At 56.7% G+C, this 20,620-nt stretch overlaps 7 protein-coding genes across 7 annotated transcripts; 2 read left to right on the forward strand and 5 right to left on the reverse strand.

Annotated features, from left to right (window-relative positions):
* Positions 1-526: 526 nt before the first annotated feature.
* TRAVEDRAFT_52212 (uncharacterized protein) lies at positions 527-1,752 on the forward strand (the record flags this gene model as incomplete). Its single annotated transcript, XM_008044661.1, has 5 exons — positions 527-548; positions 600-661; positions 724-940; positions 999-1,492; positions 1,546-1,752. The coding sequence occupies 5 exons, from the start codon at positions 527-529 to the stop codon at positions 1,750-1,752; spliced, it is 1,002 nt and encodes a 333-aa protein (XP_008042852.1).
* A 316-nt stretch (positions 1,753-2,068) lies between these two features.
* On the reverse strand, positions 2,069-4,365 carry TRAVEDRAFT_52213 (uncharacterized protein; the record flags this gene model as incomplete). Its single annotated transcript, XM_008044662.1, has 6 exons — positions 2,069-2,115; positions 2,170-2,833; positions 2,910-3,121; positions 3,176-3,806; positions 3,864-4,060; positions 4,113-4,365. The coding sequence occupies 6 exons, from the start codon at positions 4,363-4,365 to the stop codon at positions 2,069-2,071; spliced, it is 2,004 nt and encodes a 667-aa protein (XP_008042853.1).
* A 1,811-nt stretch (positions 4,366-6,176) lies between these two features.
* TRAVEDRAFT_154403 (SWIB-domain-containing protein) lies at positions 6,177-7,369 on the forward strand. The gene is made up of 3 exons (XM_008045065.1): positions 6,177-6,795; positions 6,857-7,051; positions 7,106-7,369. The coding sequence occupies exons 1-3, from the start codon at positions 6,224-6,226 to the stop codon at positions 7,140-7,142; spliced, it is 804 nt and encodes a 267-aa protein (XP_008043256.1). The 5' UTR covers positions 6,177-6,223; the 3' UTR covers positions 7,143-7,369.
* A 712-nt stretch (positions 7,370-8,081) lies between these two features.
* Positions 8,082-10,923, reverse strand: TRAVEDRAFT_74541 (uncharacterized protein; the record flags this gene model as incomplete). The annotated part of the gene is made up of 4 exons (XM_008045066.1): positions 8,082-9,269; positions 9,324-9,490; positions 9,543-10,629; positions 10,681-10,923. The coding sequence occupies 4 exons, from the start codon at positions 10,921-10,923 to the stop codon at positions 8,460-8,462; spliced, it is 2,307 nt and encodes a 768-aa protein (XP_008043257.1). The 3' UTR covers positions 8,082-8,459.
* A 1,638-nt stretch (positions 10,924-12,561) lies between these two features.
* On the reverse strand, positions 12,562-13,813 carry TRAVEDRAFT_131946 (uncharacterized protein; the record flags this gene model as incomplete). The annotated part of the gene is made up of 3 exons (XM_008045067.1): positions 12,562-12,711; positions 12,775-12,941; positions 12,997-13,813. Coding segments are annotated over 3 exons (1,134 nt in total), but the record flags the coding sequence as incomplete, so codon positions are not given.
* A 1,180-nt stretch (positions 13,814-14,993) lies between these two features.
* On the reverse strand, positions 14,994-17,555 carry TRAVEDRAFT_52217 (uncharacterized protein; the record flags this gene model as incomplete). Its single annotated transcript, XM_008044663.1, has 4 exons — positions 14,994-15,944; positions 16,004-16,170; positions 16,238-17,348; positions 17,409-17,555. The coding sequence occupies 4 exons, from the start codon at positions 17,553-17,555 to the stop codon at positions 14,994-14,996; spliced, it is 2,376 nt and encodes a 791-aa protein (XP_008042854.1).
* Positions 17,556-18,252: 697 nt separating this feature from the next.
* Positions 18,253-18,986, reverse strand: TRAVEDRAFT_31399 (uncharacterized protein). Its single transcript, XM_008044462.1, has one exon. It carries the CDS (start codon positions 18,924-18,926, stop codon positions 18,372-18,374), a length of 555 nt encoding a protein of 184 aa, XP_008042653.1. The 5' UTR covers positions 18,927-18,986; the 3' UTR covers positions 18,253-18,371.
* Between the last annotated feature and the right edge of the window lie 1,634 nt (positions 18,987-20,620).

Consider the following 20,620-nt stretch of genomic DNA (forward strand, 5'->3'; position numbering starts at 1 on the left):
TTGTTGCTCCCGATTTTGATTGTACATGTACCTGTATCACTACTGCGATATGTTGAGCTGAAGTGAGGCTTTTATGAGCGCCGATAGCATGAGTCTGACATACCTGATTGCCTGACAAGGACAATGCCTTGAGACTTGAAGCTCGGCAGGCGCATGGTGGCGAGAATTAGAGTCGTGTACGTGCTGAGCGCTGCCAAGCGCCAGGCGCGGACCGATGGACGGGATAACCTGAGGCTGCGATCCGGACGGCGTCCATGCGAATTGTCGCTCGTTCGTCCTACCATCACTCTCATCGCGTTCAGTCGCTCAGCAGGTGCATCTGGCAGGTCATCAGGACACTGTTGAAGCGCAAGAGGTCTCAGCCAAAAGAGTACCATGTATACTCCACTCGGCAGCGCGGCCCGGAGCTGCGTGCCACGGGGGTTATAAGATCGTCCATCTCCGCGGGACGCGCGATAGCGTCGCCTTCAAGTCGACGACGACTCTCTAGAGCCTTTATTTCGTACAGCTCAAGGTAAAGTACAATATGGTTCGCGTTCTGATCTGCGGTACGTCTTCCGTATCTCGCCGGGGCTTTATCTGACCGGGCCATTTTGCAGGCGATCTCGTTTGGGCACACCAAGAGTGCGCGGAGCTGTTCCAGGGTCTTGCAGAAGTCGTCGTACGTGCATTCTCTTCGGGGACGCTCCAATCGTATCCTGAGCTTGTGTGTCTTCCCCATAGCGTATGGACTCGCCTAACCGGGCCGACTTTTTCTCCGGCTTACAGCCGGGGGGCAAGTACGACGGTATCGTCGGAATCTACAGGCACAACGTCTCCGCGGACCATATCGGCATCTACGACAAGGAACTAGTATCGAAGCTCCCCGTCACTCTCAAGTGGATTGCACACAACGGAGCTGGCTATGATCAGATCGACGTTGCCGCCTGCAAAGAGAGAGGTCAGACTATACTTGGCCGCCCGGCCTGCCCTTGAACACACTCACGCCTTCTTCTCAGGTATCTTCGTCTCCAATACCCCCGGCGCCGTAGACGACGCCACGGCCACAACCGCGCTCTACCTGCTTATCTCCTCCCTCCGCCTCTTCGCGCAAGCCGAGCAAACCCTGCGCGCCGGCAAGTGGAAGTCCGCGCACAGGCCCGGCGCCGCGCACGACCTCACGGGGCGCACGCTTGCTATCCTCGGGCTCGGCGGCATCGGGCAGCGCCTCGCCGAGTTCGCGCATGCGTTCCCCATGCGCGTCGTGTACCATAACCGGCGCCCGTCCGCGAGCGCACCCGCGTGGTGCGAGTACTTCCCCGCGGAACGCCTCGATGAGATGCTCGCACAGGCGGACGTGCTCAGCGTGCACGTGCCGCTCAAGGCGGAGACGGAGGGCCTCGTCGGGGAGGCGATGATTCGCAAGCTAAAGAAGGGCGCGGTCATTGTGAACACCGCGCGTGGGAAGGTTATCGACGAGGCCGCGCTCATCCGCGCCCTCGAAGATGGACACGTACGTGATTATCTCATTCCCTTATGACCGCGCTCTTGCTCATGGTGGTGCAGATGGGCGGTGTTGGCCTGGACGTGTACCCAAACGAGCCCGAGGTAAACCCACGTCTACTCGAGTTCCCGAACGCGACGCTACTTCCGCATATGGGAACGGAGACATGCGACTCGCAGAAGAAGATGGAAGTCCGCGCGCTGACCAACCTCCGCGATTACCTCACCAAAGGCAAGGGCGCAGACATCGTTCCCGAACATAGGCAGTAAGCATCGGTCGCCCTGTCCCCAGAGCTCGAGTTCATTGCGACCTAGATAGACAGGGCGCAGATGCCGCACCGTCGCGACCGCCACAGAGCAGGCTGTAGACGGAAAGGGACCTAGATATCCAAGAAGATAGTTGATACGTTGTAACGATATGCGATGTACAATGTGATTTAAGGACTCGTAGCAACCATGAAGCAGCTTGGCAAAACATCCTTCCTTCTTAATACATGGACGCGTGCCGAGCAATAATCTCGCCCATAACATACTGTATATGTTATGCCCCTCGGAATAGTACGTGGAGAAAACTTCCAGGGAGATACTACAGTGGGGTAAAGTCGATGCAGAGGACGATGGGCTGCGTTTCCTCTGTGTGTTCCATGAGCAACCCGCTCTTCGAATCAAGAAGCTTGCGCTACTCACGTTCATGTCGTGCCGTCGGGAGGAGGGGAACAACAGGATCATCGATACCGTCTTCGTCATCGAGGTCATCCTGCTCTTCGTTCGCATCCACCCAATTGTCTTCGTCATCACCATTGGATGGCACTTCGTCCACTTGGGCCGCCTCGTCGTTGACTGCAGCGCTCGTGGACGGCCCCGCAACAGGTTCTCCGGCGGTAACGACCTGCGATTCATCAATACCAGGGGCATCCCAGACATCGTCGCCAGTAGGAGGCTCCACAGTTGCCGCCGCGTCCTCCTCTGCCGCTTCCTCTACCTCGCCCTCTACCTCTGCATCCGCCTCCGCCTCCACGACCATATTCACCGCCACAGCCCTCTCATGAGTGCCAGGGCCGGTGCTCGGACCCGGAACAGAGCCCGCATCTGCCCCCTCAGCATGCTCTGGGGTTTGCGCCGCGTCCCACACGAGGAACAGCTTCGTCGCCGTCATCTGCACACACGTCACCTTCGCGAGCAAGCGGCGGTCTGAGTAGTATGGCATGGACGCGACACCGATGTTCGGGCACGACAGCCCCGCCTCGATCGCCGCGCGGGGGATACGGTGCGCGTTCGACCGCGCCGCGCGCTCCGCGTCGACGACTCCGTGCCGCGTAGGGTCGAGTGTCAGGATGTAAACCCCAGAGGTCTGCGGAAGCAAGCCTCTTCAGTACCGGGTCGTGTATGCTTCGCTAGCAGGGAAGGGAGAAGGAGGGAGGACGTACGGTGACCGCAGCGACTCTGCCGTGCTCGAACGCGAGGTAGATCGAGAAGTGCTCGTCGAGGCCGCTCCGACGTGGAAGTGTCTTGCCGATCTCGAGCGCCGCAGTCTTGAGCGGCACCTCGCCGCGCACGACGCGCATGAAGTCGCGGATGATGACCACCCTGCTATCGCTCAGCTGCGCTACCATGTCCAACCCGTCGCGCGAGACGTGGACTGAAAGGAGTTAGATGTCTCGTAGAGTACCTATAAGGACCAGCCGTGACGTACCTCCAGAGAACTCTGCATAGGACGCGGTGTAGAGCGCCGTGCTCTGTGTGGGCGCCCCGTGGAGCATCACGACTTCGCCCGGGGATGCTACACCATGGCGCGCCAACGCGGCGTCCAGCTGCACTGCCAGCCGTGTGTCGGAGTAGACGAACTGGTACGACTTGAGACGGTATACCATTGCTCCAGTCTCGCGGCAGAATATGCGCAGCGCCGAGCTCGAGCAGACGAACACGTGTTTCGCGCTCACCTCCACGTAGTTGATGTCGCCGAGGTGTTCGCCCTGCACATCCTGCACCACCAGCTGGAGCTGCGCCGTGCGCACATCCCACAGATACGCCTTGCGTAGGCCAGACACGAGCAGATCTGGGTGGACGAAGCGGTAGGCGCGCCCGAACTCGGGGGTGTTGATCAGAGCCCAGGGGCGGAAGTGGCCACGGCGGTCGGGAGAGGGATGATTCTGTGAGGCTTTCTGCCACGCCAGCACTTGCGTCTCGTCCGGGCGGCAGAGAGTGGGTTCTTCGGCGGCATCGTACAACACTTCCAGGCGCCAGACCTCCTTTGAGACGCCGACCCTATCGAAGATCAGGAAGCCGTTCTCGTACTCGCAGTGGGCGTGCCGGCGAACGTCGCCCTGGGCGCATCATTCCCGTCAGTGGATATCTATGATGGACCGCAGGGGAAGAAGTACGGTGCCTAGTCTCCACAGGATTTCTGACGACTCCATGTCGAAGACAGTGAGGCCGCCGTACTCGTGCGTCGTGATCACGAGTCCGTGTTGTTCGTCTGCTTTGATGCGATGGATGTCGTAAGGGTATCTGCCATAAGTTTTCGTCTTCGCATCGCCAGCTCCCATCCAGTTCCTCTGAAGCTGAAAGGATTTCCGGCCTGAAGAGCAATTTGAGCGAAACTGAATCCCGGACGCAGCGGTAAGGCCCACAATACTGGTACCAGTCTGGGACATCACGTAGGAAGTGAAGGTTCTGTGCTTCCTTGGCTTCTGGAAGGAGTACATCGAGAGAATTGACGAAGTTATGAAATAGCGCGGCGTGATGATATATGGTGGTTTGATTGGCAAGAACGAACTCTTCCCATCGTCGAGCAATTAGTCTGACATTGCGTAAATTTTGCAGCGAGAGGAACGACAGGATGCGCAACAGGAGTTCTGTAGGAAGCGAATCGATCGACGCCATGATGGTTCACTGCTAAAGAGGTCAGCTCGAGATCTTGAATAGGCGTCAGAGAGCACATCGCGAAATCCAAAGCTTTGTTATGCACAGCACATGGGCGGTATATTCCGTGGAAACCGGGTTGCACGAGATGAAGCGCCAGTGAGCTAGGCGCACATGAAATCTCGATATAATCCCACTCCCCTCAGTCGAAAATGGTTATCTGCCAGCTACTATCTCATGCGCATGCCATCGCGAGAACAATCTCACGTCGATCCAGCACAATAGGGTCGCGGTGACAAACGTTTCTGGGAGCACGGCTCAGCGTTGGCACATTAGATTGCTTCACATAAACACCAAACACCCGCAGACCATCCGCATACTCTGGCCGGCAGCTTATACACACGCAAGGAACCGTGCCTGCTTCTTCTACGCGGAATGAATGATCCGTGTCCGTTGGTGGGCGAGCCGCGGAGCCAGAGAACCAGACCCGTGCGCTGACAGCCACGAGGTCACCGTAGCTTCCCAAGTACGCCGTGATCTCGAAGCTGCAGCCACGGCGCCGTCCTGAGGCGATAATAGCCTTAATACAGGCATACTTTAGGAACCCACGAGCGGTCCTTGGACGACGGGCGGCGAAGAGTGTAAGAGGGAATGTGTCAACTCACCGGAAAGACCTTCCTGATCGAGTGATTGCACCGCTTGGATCTACAAACGCACCGCCACCGCCGAGGCTTGGAGCGCGGATTCTGGAGCTGGATGATCGTAAGATCGCGAACGCGCGCTGTACAGACGGCGTTTGTCAAAGGAGGGCGTTTCGAGGACGATGGAAGGTGGGCGTCGGGGAACAGGTCGCGTTTCCCAACTTTCGCCGCTAAGCGCCTTTAGACGCCAGTATCCTCTTTTGGACGCATCCCACGTGGAATCGCTTCAATATCTTGCCGTAATAACGCCCCAACTTTGACCGTGCATCCCAACGCACTTTTAGCGACTTTTCTGAGTACTAGTGCATCGTGAGCAAAATTACTAGGCTCCGTTGACGAAAGTGCTCACTACGCCGCCAGATAGGCTTCATCCGAGAGCGGATGAAAAACCGGGATCCCGACACACTAGATATATAAAACAGGCGCATCAGGGTGAAAGATAGCTTGAACGTGGTAGGTACTACTACCAGTGTAAGCGACGCTGCTCTGAACACGCGGCCGCGGCAACGCATCTCGCGCGCTTCGGCGCTTATGTTGCGTTGCGCACCTGTCCTTTGTTCAGGCTGCAGCAAGGCTCGATGTCGCCTCGTTCACGCAATACTGAACAGATGCACCTGTAAAGTTACACAACGATACAAAGTACATGTTTGTGTGTATATGTCAGATTATGGAGCGAACAAATACAAATTGAGCGTACTAGAGCGTAGAGTAGACGTTGTGGCTCAGCGATTTCTGGTGCGTGGAATTTGTATCTGTTTGGTCCCCGCAAAGTCGTCCGACCATCCCCCTATGCAGTATGCTCGCTTCGCTCGCAATCATCCCAGAAACCGAAAGCCACACTCGGCGGACGACGTCTGCATGAGCGCCAATCCGAGAAACGCCGAAAGCCGAATGTCTTCCAAACTTGGCGTCTTGCTCGTACCTTCGTACCCCCGCCAAATTTATTCCGCGTTCTCATACCGCATCTCGCAATCTAAACCTCTGCCATACTATCAAATTCTTAGTCGAAAGATTGGGAGACGGAGGCGCAAAGTACACAGGCGCTAGCGCCGGAGAATGCCGAAAGCTCAACCTCCTCCCAAAACGGCGCTTGGTGCGAGACTTTGTGCTTTCCTCCCACTTTCACTTTCTCCGGCTTTGTCTACTCCGTCTCTTAATCCGTACATAGCTTCGCAATAATGTCCTTCAACGCCGAGCTCCTCGAGCCCAAGATTCGCGGCATCCTCACCGCCCCTGGCACCGACCTCGCCACGATCAGCGCAAAACGCGTCCGCAAAGAGCTCCTCGGGCTCGAGCCCACCCTGACCGCCGAGCTCGTCCGGGAAAAGAAGGACGACATCGACAAGATCATCTCCAAAGTATACGAGGAGGTGAGCGCGGCGCGCGAGGCCGAGAACGCGACCAGCGAGGACGGTGCCAGCGACGGCACGAAGCGCAAGCGGGACGACGCGTCCGAGGGCGAGGAAGAGGCGGAGGATGCTGCGCCTGTCAAGCCGAAAGCAAAGAAGGCGAGAGCGAAGGGGAAGAAGGACCTGACGGACGAGGAGCTCGCGCGCCAGCTCTCGAACGAGATCAATGGTCGGGGGCGTACGGCGCGGGCCACTGCGGCAGGCAAGAAGGCTAACGGTGCGAAACGAGCGAAGAAGGGTCCTAAGAGCGCCGCCACCGTCGCGTCCGATGGCGAGAGCGAGGGTGACGAGCCGAAGCCGAAGAGGCGGGGTGGCGGCTTCACGAAGGAGTATCTGCTTAGGTCAGTACAATGCCCACGCCTTGTACTTTAGAGTGTAGGCCTCAACTCTCACTGTTCCCAGCGAGCCTCTGTCCGCACTTCTCAAGGTGGAGAGGCTGTCCCGGCCGCAGACCGTCAAGCAGTTGTGGAACCACATCAAGGCGAACAACATGCAGAACCCCGAGAACAAGAAGGAGATCATCTGCGACGACGGCTTCAGAGAGATCTTCAAGGTCGACAAGATCGACATGTTCAAGATGAACAAGGAGCTCACCCAGTCAGCCCATCATATCCCCGCAGTTCGTCCGTGCCACTCACGTCCTCTTCGCAGACATCTCCGCGAGGCCCCTCCCCCTGTCGAGTCGTAGTCCGCACCGCATGTCCGTCCTCCAACGCGCCACCCACACCCTACACCCACCCACACCACGTTCGCGGACCCTCTAAACGCATGACGCGTCGCCCACCCCCACCGCGGGCGCATCATCTATTCCATTATCTCTGTTCTGGGACGCGCGCGATCTGTCCGCTGGGCGTCACGCGCCCGGGTTACCCTGTCCATAATGTCTCCGTGTACACTACAATGCTCCTAACTCGCACAATACACGTTCCGCTGTACTGCTGCCGCCGTGCGACCCGCTTCGACCCCCGTGCAGTAAGTAGCAGGGCCTTCTACGTGGCGTGTTGCGTCGCGACGGGCACTCGTGCGGTCTAGGTGAGTTCCGACATCATCACTCGCATCAGGTTCTTAGCTCATGTGTTCATCGTTGCATAGAAATATCGTCGGTGTCGTGGTCTTTGCCGTCATCCATTCAGTCACGGTTGTTGACCAACCCTGCGCAGCTTTGCCTCCGTCGGCGATGCTGACGTGCACGCGGATGACCTGCATAGTACAAGACTCCTAGCCGTCTAGCCATCTTCTCCCATGCTACGCCTTGAGCCGGGTGTGAACCCGGGAACAACAAGATTAGCGAGCACGTAGTCCCCCCGATCGGAATAGCACCCGAGGCCATAACAATCCCCAGAGCTCTCCGTGAATCCTCCGCAGGCCCCCCTCCTCAACATGGACTCTGGATGGAGCCGGAGTTGCGGAGAAGCATATGAATTTTTTGGGACTCGTCCCCGTCCTCGACATTGCCGAGTCCGTGCATCGCTCCCGTATGTATCGTGTGCGCTGTCAGAGAGTTCCGGCCGGCGGTATACACGCGACTCAAGAAAGACCCCGATCCCGTTTTTGTACTGGGGTACCGGTGTTGGGCAGCTCAACGCAAACAGCGAACAAACGCGAGGACTCGGATAATGCGTGTGGAGCTGTATGGGTATTTGCAGTGCGATAGACAGCCAAGACCGACAAATGGATATTGACTGGGACGCGGATAGTAAATGCGCATAAGGTATCGGAATATACAGTGTCAGGATGTGAAGTCCGGAAATGGTACTGGTGTGTGGCGGCGATCGTGATAGAACGGCAAGAAGGATCGACGTGGAGAAGGCATGCACGGTGTTTACTACGGCGATCCGAACAATACCGTTCGCAAGAAGGGGAGAGGGATGATGTTAGAGCGACGTCCAGTAGAAGACGGATGACACAACACGACGCGACGAGAGCGAGCCTATGCACGAGCCACACGGGAGGACGTCCCCCAGGGAGAGCAGAAACGGAGGCGCGCGCCGTGGCCAAGGATGGACTACTCCGAGTCGTCCGTGCGCCTGTGCTTGGGCGTGGAAGGAGGCTCAAGGTCCTCTACGTCTGTCGCAACACGTTTGACGGCTGGGGTGGCCGCGGTCGCCACAGCGGTGCGGTCGTTCTCGTCGCCCGGCTTGTAGCCATTCTCGGGGCGCTTGTCCGCCGTCTTGTCTTTCTCCGGCCACTGCTTCTCGAGGGACTCCTTGAAGAGGACGATCATGGCCCGATGGTTTTTGAGCTTCGCAGCAAGCTCGAGGTCGGCCGCGCGGTCCCTGGACTTCGACTTCGGGGCGGAAGATGCACTCGAGGGCTCGGATGGAGTTTCGTCCGCAAACAGCGCATCGATGTCGACTTCATTGACCATCGACATGAGAGCGGGGCTCGGGTAGAAGGCGTTGTCTCGTGTCTCAGGATTCTTGGGTAATCCCGTTCCTTCGTCCGTCACGGTATAGTACGCCTCGAACCAGCCGAGCAGTGTTTCGAGAAGTTCGTCGATGGGGTGCCTAGCATCGGACTTCGATCCCCAGTGGAAGCGAAGATCGATGTCTTTGCCTTGCTGCTGGAACTTCACCCTCCCGGTCGTCATAGCGGTCTTCTTCAGGGCCCCGCAGCCGAACCCTGTGTCGGTGGCCTGACAATCGTCGAAGTAGTAGTAGAGAAGTCGCCCGACGTTGTTGTCGTCGCAGTTGTGGGGGAGGAATCGGATCGCCATGTGAATCATCACGTGTACCACGGATTCCAGCTCGTCTTGAACGACAATTTGCTTCTGGGGATAGGTCAATGCCCCTGCGGATAGGAACTGCCAAGTTCCCTGCACGACAAGAAATCTGAGCGGGTGACCGCCGTATCATGGAATAACACTCACGGTTCTGTCAGGCTGACGTGCGTGAGGAGAGTTGCTGTTCACGTCCTTTGCTAGCTCCCAGTCGTTGAGCATTCCTTTCCATTCGCCGCCCTTGTGAGGATACAAAAGGATATTCCCAGCACTGATGTCGCGGTGTATGAGGCCAATCTTGTAAGCCTGCGCATGAGCTGATGCGGATGATGAGTGTCACGTCATAGATAGTGAACACCGTCGACTTACCGATCAGGCAGCAGACGAGCGCCGAGACAAGTTGAGAACCGTCCTTGAACTCGGCCAGCGGCTTCCCTACCTCCTGGACAACAAGGCGATAATGAATGTGCTGCTTGAGCGGGTACGGAACATCCTTTTTGTGCTTCTTGTGATATTTGCGCCAAAGCTCTTCCGATGTCGTTTTGTGACCCAGATCGCCGTGGCAGAGTAGAGTGGGAACGTAGGAGACCTTCTCCGCGTTGAGAGTCTCAAGCACCGCACCCTCCTTCTGAATCTCGTCGTGTACCACTCGCCACGAGTCTTTGAGGTAGACAAAGGGCGCCGTGGTATCATCGGCGTCCATGGCTACGTATCCACGAGTCCCGCGACCTGAGACGCCTTCGCATCTGAAGTGAGGCTTCCCGACAAGGAACCTCCGATCCTTCTGCGTTCGTTCGTCCTTGAGCTTCAGGAGCCACCACGCCCATTCCTTGTCAAGAGAAGTCTCAAACAGAATTCGGACGTAGTCATCAGGTACTGTTGGCGTCTCCAGCTTCGCTCGCATGGTGTCAGCGTATTCCGAAGCGTGGTCGACACGCTCTGCCGTGGGATCTTGGCCTTGTAGTTCCGGGCTGAGACGAGCGAATCGCCAGAGGAACTCCATGAGCGAGTCGCCAGATGTCTTGTAGTTGAACTTCTTCGTGACGAAGATTCCAGAGCGGTCGATACGAAGGAGGCGGGCGTCTTCTTGAATGATAACGATCATGAAGAGGAACGTGAGATGTTGGTGGTCGAGCATGAATTGCGCGTACGACAGTATCTGACCGAGAGACTCCTTTTTCTCCGCAGCGCCTGGTTGTCCATCAGGCTTGTTGTCGTCGAAAGGGTCCTTAGATGGCGTCGACTTGACCTCGATGGGTAACGCAATCCTAGACCAATCCACCGCGGGCGAGACAAATTCACCCTCATCGTTGATATGAGAACTTGGGGCGTGGAGAGAGGGATATAAGCCACAGTCGACGGCTTGATTCCGTTCCGCCGCCTTGTCACCTTTAGTGGGTGTCGCGACGAAGGTGAAGTCCGGACAGAGCTTGGTGGCCCCATTCAGAGCGTTCACCTGAGCACGTTCGTCAGCAGCTACATGAGTGAGAAAGGGAAGAGCCCTCACCAAGGGATGATACATCTTGTATTCATTGGTTTCCTTCGGTAGCGAACTCAGGATGGAAGACAGCGACGCGTCCTTAGTGATCCCGGCTGGCTTCGGTACGAATTCCGCCAAGAACTCGCTGGGAGTGACGAGGGTAATCTTGCCGCCCATTGCCATGCGTAGCTCTTTTCTGTGTTTGAGGCGGTCGTAGATATGTGTCGACCAAGTCCCTGAGATAGGGAAGCTCTTCAGCGGGGAACCCATGACAGTGTTGGAGAAGCGAAGATGCTTACCAGGAACTCTGCCTGAGCAGAGAGTTATATACGCTGAGTTTAGCCACGGGCAGATTAGCCAGGCGTTTAATACGATTGTCCCCAAACGGCGCACAAAGGCGTAGAGGTCGGAATGGCGGACGGCTGTATCAGGCCCCGCGCAAGCAGTGGCTAAGAGGAAGTTGAACGCGCCAGGCGCCCAAACGCGTCTGGCTAAACTGTGACGCAGCGTGACGTAACACTCGCGACCGTCGAAAATGATTTTTCTGTGAAGTCCTTGAGCCATGGCTCTTGCTCCTTTCTCTCTACGTATAAATTTATCGAACTCTTTGTGCTCTTTGATTGTTCCAAGGCAGACGGTTCAGGACCTAAGGGTACGACGCAGTCGCGGGCGGGGATGTAGTAGTAGACGCCCAGATGTAGTGGCTGTGCACTTGAAAGTACGCCTTGGCTGCCGGCCCTTGCCGGCCCCGGTCGTCGTTCAAACGTTCACCTCCCTCGATCTACCGCAGCGGTGGAAAACCTAGAACAATTGAATGGGGGAGTTTTTATCATTGGTGTAGATGTTTAGGTTGCGCGCGTAGGCTAAAGTTATAACGTATGCCTTCCGAATCGATTTACTACTCACTGCAGAAGCAGAGAAAGTAGTACAACCGTGGCCAGCCGTACGGATCAGACAGCGTACTAGATTATAACGTTGTGCAGCAAGTTACGGACAATTTCATGGCTCAAATAATGCAGACGTAATGGGTACAGTATAGACAGAAGTCGAAACCAACAACAAAGGTCCTGAGTACTAATGTTTGCGACCTACACCCCAAATACTAGCGTCCTTGACCTGCAATCCTGCACGCGTCCAAACTACGACGAATACCCTTTATATGAGGTGTACGCGCTTGGCTGGGATTTCCGAGGGTTCAGGGTCATCCTCGTCGCTCCTCGTGCGCTTGCGGTGGTTGTCTTCGTGGTCCGAGAGCGCCGGTGTGTCGCCGGTTCCTCCAGTACGTTCCATATCTTTTTCGACCATAGATATGGAAGCGCGAACAGCGTCGGGAGAGGCCTGGGAGGTGTCGTAGTTCCTTTGCAGTGCCATGGTGATCGCATATGGGCACTTGTCGTCCGCAGGCCAGTCTTCGTCGCTGATATCCGCAAAGCGCTGCAGCATGGCCGCATGCGTGCCAAACCGAACAGCTAGGAGCCGCGTTTCTTCGTCGAACCGCTGCTTTTCGATCTGTTCCGGTGTCAACGACTCTCGTGCAACGTCTTCAACCCGTACGCTGTCGCCCGTACCCCCACCCCGGGCATCCATCGCCATTGCCATCTTCGGCCCTGGCCGCGATCCAACCACGGGCGCGCTGGGGGCAGGCGTCCGAGAGCGAGTCAGATGCGCCTGTCTCCATATATCATAGTATGCCGCGAACCAGTTGAACAGCTCGTCGATGAGGTGGTTGATGGGATGCAGTACAGCAGGCGACGACGCCTCTGGTCCTGGAAGCAGGAAGGTGAGTCTGTCGTAGCCGAGAGCCAACCGGTAGAGTGAAAATTCTCCGTCTCGGATGAAGACTCTCTGCACAGAACCACATTGGCGATCCCCATTTGGGAGCACCCGACAGTCGTCGAAGTACTTGCGGATGAGAAAGCGGGTGTCCTGACCGTTGTGGGCAAGGTGTCGAATGCACATGAAGAGGATGACGTGGAAGAACGACTCCAGCTCATCTTGGACGGAGATTCTTTTCCGCGGAAAGTCCTTGGCAAGCACCGAGAGGAAAGTCCACGTTCCCTGAAGATGATGGTGAGTTATACATAGGAACACGGCGTAATGCTATACCGGAGTGGAACATACCAACTGATCGACTCGTGGTGCCTCACCAGTGCGTTCGTCAACGCGTCTCGATAGCTCCCAGTCGTTAAGAAGCCCGCAACGACGGCCCTTGTCGTCGGCGTATATGAGGATGTTACCCTCGCTGATATCCCCATGAATATATCCTGCCTCATACGCCTTGGAGTGTGCTGAATAGATACACAGCTGAGCAGGTGGACATCGACATGCGCATGGACCACGTACCCGTCACACAAGACCCTATGATACCGATCAGCTCTTTGCTATTCTTGAAGTGCTTCAGAGGCCTTCCAACTTCTTTCACGACCATTCTGTAGTGCGTGAACGTCTTGGGGTGGGTATTGACCACACTTTTGGGCATGGTGGCGATTTGATCGAGGTCTCCATGATGTAGGACGGTGGGGATGAAGGGGACGTCCTGTCCGTTGAGGATGCGGAGTGTCGTGCCTTCCTTGTCGATGCCATCCCAGCTGACGCGCCAAGTATCCTTGAGGTATACAAATCTCGGTGCGTCCAAGCTATCCGCGTCGAGGGCGACGTACCCTCGTGAACCGCGCCCGCACAGCTCGGAAGATAGGGAATGGGGTTTGCCGACTAGATACCTCCACTCCCGCTGTGCGCCCTCGTCCGCGAGCTCGTCTTTCACGGTAAGGCGCCACCAAGGCGACGACGTGTCGAGGGAGTTTTTGAACTGCTCGATTGCGTAGTCGGCAATGTCGAACCTCGGGTCGGCGGAGACTTGCAACTTATCAGCAATCGCCCTCATTTGCTGTCCAAGAGCTGAGTCGTGCGCGATCCGTTCTGCCGTATCGTCGTGCCCCCTCTGTGAAGGTCTTGAATGGGAAAGACGCCAAAGAAAGTCGACGAGATAGGTCGGGTCCGCCTCGTAGTCAAACATTTTGGTGACAAAGGCACCAGAGCGGTCGAAACGCAGGAACCGGACGCCAGTGTCGAGGAAGAAAAGCACGAACTGAGATGTGCGTTGTTGGATGTCGAACACGATTTGGACAAAGGACAAGATCTGGTCGATCGCCGCCCGCATTTCTGTAGCGTCGGCCATGCCTTCGGGGTCGATATAATCGAAGGGGTCGGCCATATTGTCCTTGCATACGATGCAGACCTCGATATCCGCCCAAATGGATGTACGCGGCGAGATTGCTTCGTCAAAAAGCAGATGGTTGGGCGCGCGTTCGGCTGGATACATTCCGCCCACGACCGTTTCCGAGTCCGCGCCGTCTTGATGCGAAGTAGAGACGAATGTGTAACCGGGGCACAGATTGGCTTTGTTCAGCGTGCTCATCTGTGGAAAGATCTCTTAGCATGAGAGCGTAGGGTAGCGAAAACACGACGCGTACGATGATGTCGTATATGTCATCGCCCTTTTTGATGGGCTCTAGGGACTGGAATATGAGCTCGGCCTCCGGTGCCCTGCAGGACTCGAGCTCAGGCATGTAGTGTGCTAGGAACTTTTTGGGGCTGGTGAGAATCATCTTGCCGAGCGTCTCCTGGTTCTCGAGAGCACGTAGCTCGCTCTTGGTGTAGTATTCGTCCATCGGGTAGTATCAGTGCGGTGGAAGTGCAGAGCTAGTTGGACGATCGTTGTGTAAGCGATGGTTGACGAGAAGTTGGGCGGTAACACGTACCAGAGGGTCGGGAGTAAGCCCAGACGGTTTAGCCACGAGTCACGAGGCGGCGTCGACAATTGCTTTATTGGTCGAATGGCAAAGGAGCCCCGAACCGAATTTAGAAGGCGCGGGGAATTACACCTGCTCTTTTAGACTGCTGAATCATGACGCTTTGCGAAGTTTGAACCTTGGGGAGGATACTGATAGTCGAAACTGGTGCATCGTAGCCCGATCTCCAGTCAAAATGACCTTCCTTCAATATGCGGCATGATCACCCGAGCATGGCGCTCGTGCTAGTCTATACTGACGGCTTCTGAAGCGGGTAGCATTAGGATGCGCAAAGACATACGAAACGGGAAGAAGCATGAGCGACGGCACTGAACAGATGACGGGTAAAATAGTACAGACAACGCGGCGGTGAGGGTCGGCCCGAGCGCGGAGAGAACGTTCGTGTGGGAAGAAGATGCCGTAGAGCCAATCGGTGATGCGACGGTGGATGGTACGAAAAGCTCCTGAACCTAGTCGCGCTGCACGCGCTTCAGCGGCGGCGAGTGCGGCTCGAGCCCGTCGGTGTTGCTGCTGGGGCGCTTGAGGTGTCTAATCATCTCGCGGAACAGCGTCGGAGTAAGCGGCCGGGAATGGGGTTTCAAGATGCTGCTCCGTCAAAGGGGGCGGAGTCGGGAGCCTCGAGGCGGGAAAGGGTGCAGGTTCAGGAGTGGCCTCAGGGACGGTGGCGGACGTGGTGTTGGGGGCAGTAGAGGAGGTGCCGACGGATATGCAAGTGGAATACATCTCAGGGGAAAGATCGTATCTGCCTAGCGAACGTTTGTCTGGACCCACGTCCTTGAGAGGCCATACCTCTTGATTTATTTGCACGAGGCGCGACAGAAAGGCCTCATGGCTTTCCAGTGGCTTGGCTAGGCGCTTCAACTCCTCGAGGTCGGCCCGCATCGCGGTATCTTTCTCGATATGACTGCTTATACCACCAACATATCGTCCAGCTTGGAGTGCAGTCTTTACCCGCTGGGGTTTTGTTGAGTCTGCCTTCCGGGGCGGAGGCACCAAAGCGGGGGTATCAAGCTCCTTCTTGAGGCGGTAGTGTGCGGAGAACCAGCAAAGTAGGTCGCGAATGAGGCTGTTGATTGGGTGCGCCTCAGGCTGTGAAGATGAGTCGGAGACGAGGCCGTCGACGGATTGTACCGGTGAAGACGTGTCGGGGTCAGATGAGTCCCCGTCCGATGGGTCGGGGATAGGGAGCAAGAACGTAAGTTCTCCTCGCTCCCCAGTGGCGTGATGTTCGAGCCGGAATGAGCCGGTCTCCATTACCACCTTCTTCGCGAGCCCACAGCGATATTCTCCATTCGGCGTCTTCATGTAATCCTCGAAGTAGTCGTAGAGAAGAGGACCGACGTGGTCTCCGCAGTTATGGGGAAGAAAGCGGATAGCCATGTTCAGGATAACATGGAAGAAGGATTCTAGCTCGTCCGGGATGTCGATTCGTTTCTTCGGATCGTCTAAGGCAGCGGCCGAGAGGTACTGCCAAGTTCCCTGAGAGAACGCGTAGTGATCAGCGAGTGAAAACACATTGAACAAGTGAGGCGACCTACAGTACGATCCAGTTGTCGACCTTGTGAGGCGCGGCTGTCGAGGCGCTTTGATAGCTCCCAGTCGTTGAGCAGCCCGCAGATGTAGCCGCTCTCATCCGTGTATATAAGAATGTTGCTCACACTGATATCCCGGTGTATAATACCTTTCTCGTAAGCCTTCCAGTGCGCTAGTAGGTGAACGACAAATGAGATCAATGATCTTATGAAGAGCAAGCGCAAGGGCGGATCACAAACCTATTACGCAGCTATATATGACACCGATCAGCTCCTCGCCGGTGTCGAACGTCTCCAGCGGCTTTCCAACTTCCTTCACCACAAGTCGGTAGTGCGAGTGCTTCTTCAGCGTGACCCAGAGCTGAGGGCTAACGGTGACCTGGCCGAGGTCGCCGTGGTGCAAGACCGTGGGGACGTAGGGTACATCGAAGCCGTTGAGGGTACGAAGGATGGTGCCTTCCTTGTCGATATCCTCGTGCACAACCCGCCACGTATCTTTGAGGTAGACAAATCTGGGTGTTCCGAGTTTATCCGCGTTGAGGGCGACGCCATTCGCAGCCAGAGAAAGACCACCCGCATCGAAGGAGAGACTATCCACATCGAGAGCGATGTACCCGCGCGTCCCACGCCCAGAAACCCCTGGGGCACTGAAGTGGGGTTGTCCAACCAGGAACTTTCGCTCCTTCTTCGCACCCTCCGCGGCGAGCTCGTCCTTCACCGTGAGACGCCACCAAGTTGAAGAAGAGTTGAGCAGCTTCCTGAACTGCACGTATGCGTAGTCTTCGGAATCGTCGGGGACCTTCTCCGCAATCGCCTTCATCGCTTTCCCGACGGTGCTAGAGTGCGGAATGCGCTCGGCGGTCGTGTCGTGCCCCCTCTGCGATGGGTCCAAACGGGCGAGGCGCCACACAAACTCGACGACATGGGTCGCGTCGTTCTTGTAATCGAATTTCTTGGTGGCGAAGATGCCAGAGCGATCGACGTAGACAATGCGGGCGGAGGTCCCGAGGAAAATGAGCATGAACTGGTGCGTACGCTGCTGGTTGTCGTAGACAAGCTGAGAATGGGTCAGAATCTGGCCGAGATTTTTCTGACGTTCTTTAGCGTCGGGAGCGCTGTTGGGTCGACGTTCATCAAAGGGGTCACCGGAGACAAGACCCGCTTTGCACTCGATACACATCTCGATCGTGGCCCAGTCGATGGCGCACGAGGAAATTTGCTCCGGAGCGCCATGCGTCGAATATAGACCTCCTGTAACTACCTCATTCAATGCCGCCTTCTTGCTTCCCGTGAATGGGGTAGAGGCGAAGGTGAAATCAGGGCAGAGTCGGGCGCCGTTGAGCGCATTGATCTATACGAAATAGGTGAGTTATACCGCGTCGGACAGGGGGTGGGGTGTAGCGACACTTACGATCTGCTCGCCCATGCATCGCTCGGTTGAGAATGTTTCTAAAGACTTGAATATATCCTTGGTATCTTCTGGCCTCTCGACATCGGCCTCGGCCACGAACTCATTCAGAAAGTCCTCCGGGGTGACGATGGTGATCTTGTCTTGCATGATGGCGGCTTTCAAAGCCGAATTGTCTGGATGCCTGCGTCAAAATGCACGTAGGAGGGCACAGTGGGTAATGGGGCGTACCGGGAGCTTGCCGTTGCACGGCGGGAATATACGTGATGATTTAGCCACCACCCACGAGGGTTAGGGTAAGGATCCTATTGTCCTACCTAACCGGACTGTGGACAAAGGAGGTTATAGTGGATAAGACGGGCGTAGGATTCAAGTTGCTGTGCCACGAACTTGGCCCGCTTCCAAACCAGCACTAAGTAGCACATACCTACTACGACTTTGGCCTACCTCTGATAACTTCAAAGGATACCAGTGTCAGAGTGCGTCCGCCACGGGCTCGCACGACTGACGGTTAGGTCTATTAAGCACTGTGCGACAATCCTGCTGCCTATACTCAATGCCTCAAGCTCGTGGAGGCTCGTGGCGTCGAATGGATAAGAGGGGCAAGAAGTGCTGGTTGACCTCCGTGCGAGGGTACTTCGCCTCTCTCCACATATTCCTACTTGACGCAAACATATCAGCATCGACAAAAATATAGAGGGATGTGAAGTAGGCCACACATTTTCATAAAGTTTGCGGCACGCAAGCTGGAACCACGTGTACGCGGAGATTAGGGAAGGCGAGAGTACCCCTGAGCTTCATGATCATTTAAACCCAAACCGGGTTACGAGCAGGTGTATTGACACTTGAATGAGATTGAAGAAAGCGGAGGAATCTTCGGGGGTATCAAAAGTACATGGTAGTCGTGGTCGAAGAACGGTTACAGCCAAGCGCCCACACCTTTCCCTCTCTCCACCATGTCAACGCTCATAAGCTCGCTGCTGGTCCCCCATCGCCGTACAGCGGATCCTTGCTGACCCAGTCGAGGTTCTTGATGTTCGCAATCAGCTCCTCCTCGCCCGCGTGGCCGTAGCACATGTCCCAGTGCTCCGACCCGACTGGGTATGACCCAACCATCTCGAACTCGCCCTCCAGGTCCTCCACCAGCCGGTGCGACACCCCCGCAGGAATCAGCACGGCGTCCCCCGCCTGCGCCTCCGTCACCACCGCGCCCTTGCAGTCCTCTCCGCCAAAGTTCAGCCGTGCGCGCCCGCGATGGATCACCACGAGCTCGTGCGCGGTTGTGTGGAAGTGGTCGTCCGGGTACATCGGATACCGCCACATGGGCTCGCACACGCCCACCGCCGCTATGTGCGCCTCGATTTCCGACGCGGATGGTAGTGGCGCCGGGAACAAACCGCGGTAGATGATGAGCGGCTTCTGCTGGATGGACGTGTTTGGGATGAGCCCTGCCGCGGGGATCTGGTGGCGCTCGACCCGCAACGACGACAGCGGGGTGAGCGGGAGCACCTTCTTCTCCATCGTGAGCGCGCGGTGACTATGCATCATGGTGAGTGCAAGTACAGGGTACCGGATGTGATGTGGATCGCGGGGGGCGGACGTGCCTGGTATGAATGCCCGGGTATATGTACGCGCACGTCCTCTCCCCGTGTATTTCGCGCAGATGGTACGTGTTGTCAGTCGTCTCACGAGAAAGTTCTGCGCGGCAACGCCTCACTCGTACTTCTCTGCCGACCACGCCCCTCGCTCCATTTCAGCCCCATGCTGTAAGTAATATAACCCTCTGCAGCCCGAGCGCCCGCTGCCCTCCCATGCACCAGCCTGGCCCGCCCGCGAATGTTGTCTCCAGTCCGGAACGGTCGCATCCTTGTGTTTTAGCGAGGCCGATGGCGTGTTCTATCAGTACGTCGCATTCGGTCTGTGGGTGCAGGCGCTTTGGCACGTGTCTGCGCCGGAAGAAAAGACTCTTCGCGACCCCACAACGTGCCCCGGATGGACGATCGGCGAAGCGGTCGCTGTCTTGTTATGTGCTCTGCATGGGCGGTCGTATGATGACCGGCGTGCTGGGAGAAAGCTCACCTCGCGATCGGGTATCCCGCCAGCATCCAGCCTGCTGGTGGGATCGGATAGGCACCGAATGCGAGTTCACCGCGCAGTTGACAGTCATGGGGCACTCGATCGACCCGCGAACCGTGCCACGCTCCAGTCTCCGGCCCCGCAGTTGCGAGGACGTCCCTGACAAGCAGACGTATCGTACCTGCCGCGTTGCGTTTCCAATTGTATGGACCGAGGCTCCCCTTTTCGCACCCCGGAGACATGTGCGTTTCCATCAGCAACAGCGCTCGGAGGTACGAATGCACTCTATACTCATTCCCGCATGTCCTCCGCAAGTCCTGGATCCGACGTGCTCGGACTATGCTCAAGAGAGGCAGGCCGGGGGCAATATCACACGATATGACACGGCTCCGCGCAGTGTTCGACTGGTCACTTCGATGTTCCTTGGAGGTCTACAGGTAGAGAACTTCGAAGGTTATATCGTGCCAAGCCTTATTGACGTCGTTCAAGTCCCAACAGGGCAATGGACACTACACACACCAGTCGCACATCTCACAATATCGCCCATATGTATGTCGCCTATCGGTGCAGCGGTCTCATGTGCTCTCATCACACAATACAATACGCGTACGTACTCGGCGAGGCGGCGTGCACACGGGGCTCGGACAATGCACGCCTAACTCTGCTTCGACTTCCCCGCGCTCCTCAGTGCTCACGGCATCGCAGGGCGACCCGAGCCAGAAGCCGCCAACATGAGGCGACGCTCCGTTTTTAGGCACCGTTCTTCCGCCTCAGTATTGCAACACAATGTAACACCGTAGACCAGGACTCTGGCCCCCTGGGTTTGGGCAGCAACTTCGACGCGCGGCATGACAGACGCGGAGGAAGGCAGCAGACCGTTTACGACTGCTAATGTGCTGTACGTCTGACCACGCGTCTTCCCTTCCGCTAGCATTAATGCAAGGACCATTATGCTAGGCAAGATTCAGGTCGACGCTACAACAATCTCGAGACCGTACCAAGTGCCACTCGCACGCTCTCGTGGATGAGAAAATCTCCGGCTAGACGTCTGAGGTCCGACTCTGCAGACCGTTAGAGGCCGACTGCGTACCTGTTCGAGCCTCTGGGACCCTCAGGAAAGACACATGCATGTACGAAAT

This window comes from Trametes versicolor, assembly GCF_000271585.1.
Source record: "Trametes versicolor FP-101664 SS1 unplaced genomic scaffold TRAVEscaffold_11, whole genome shotgun sequence".
Classification (NCBI taxonomy): domain Eukaryota; kingdom Fungi; phylum Basidiomycota; class Agaricomycetes; order Polyporales; family Polyporaceae; genus Trametes; species Trametes versicolor.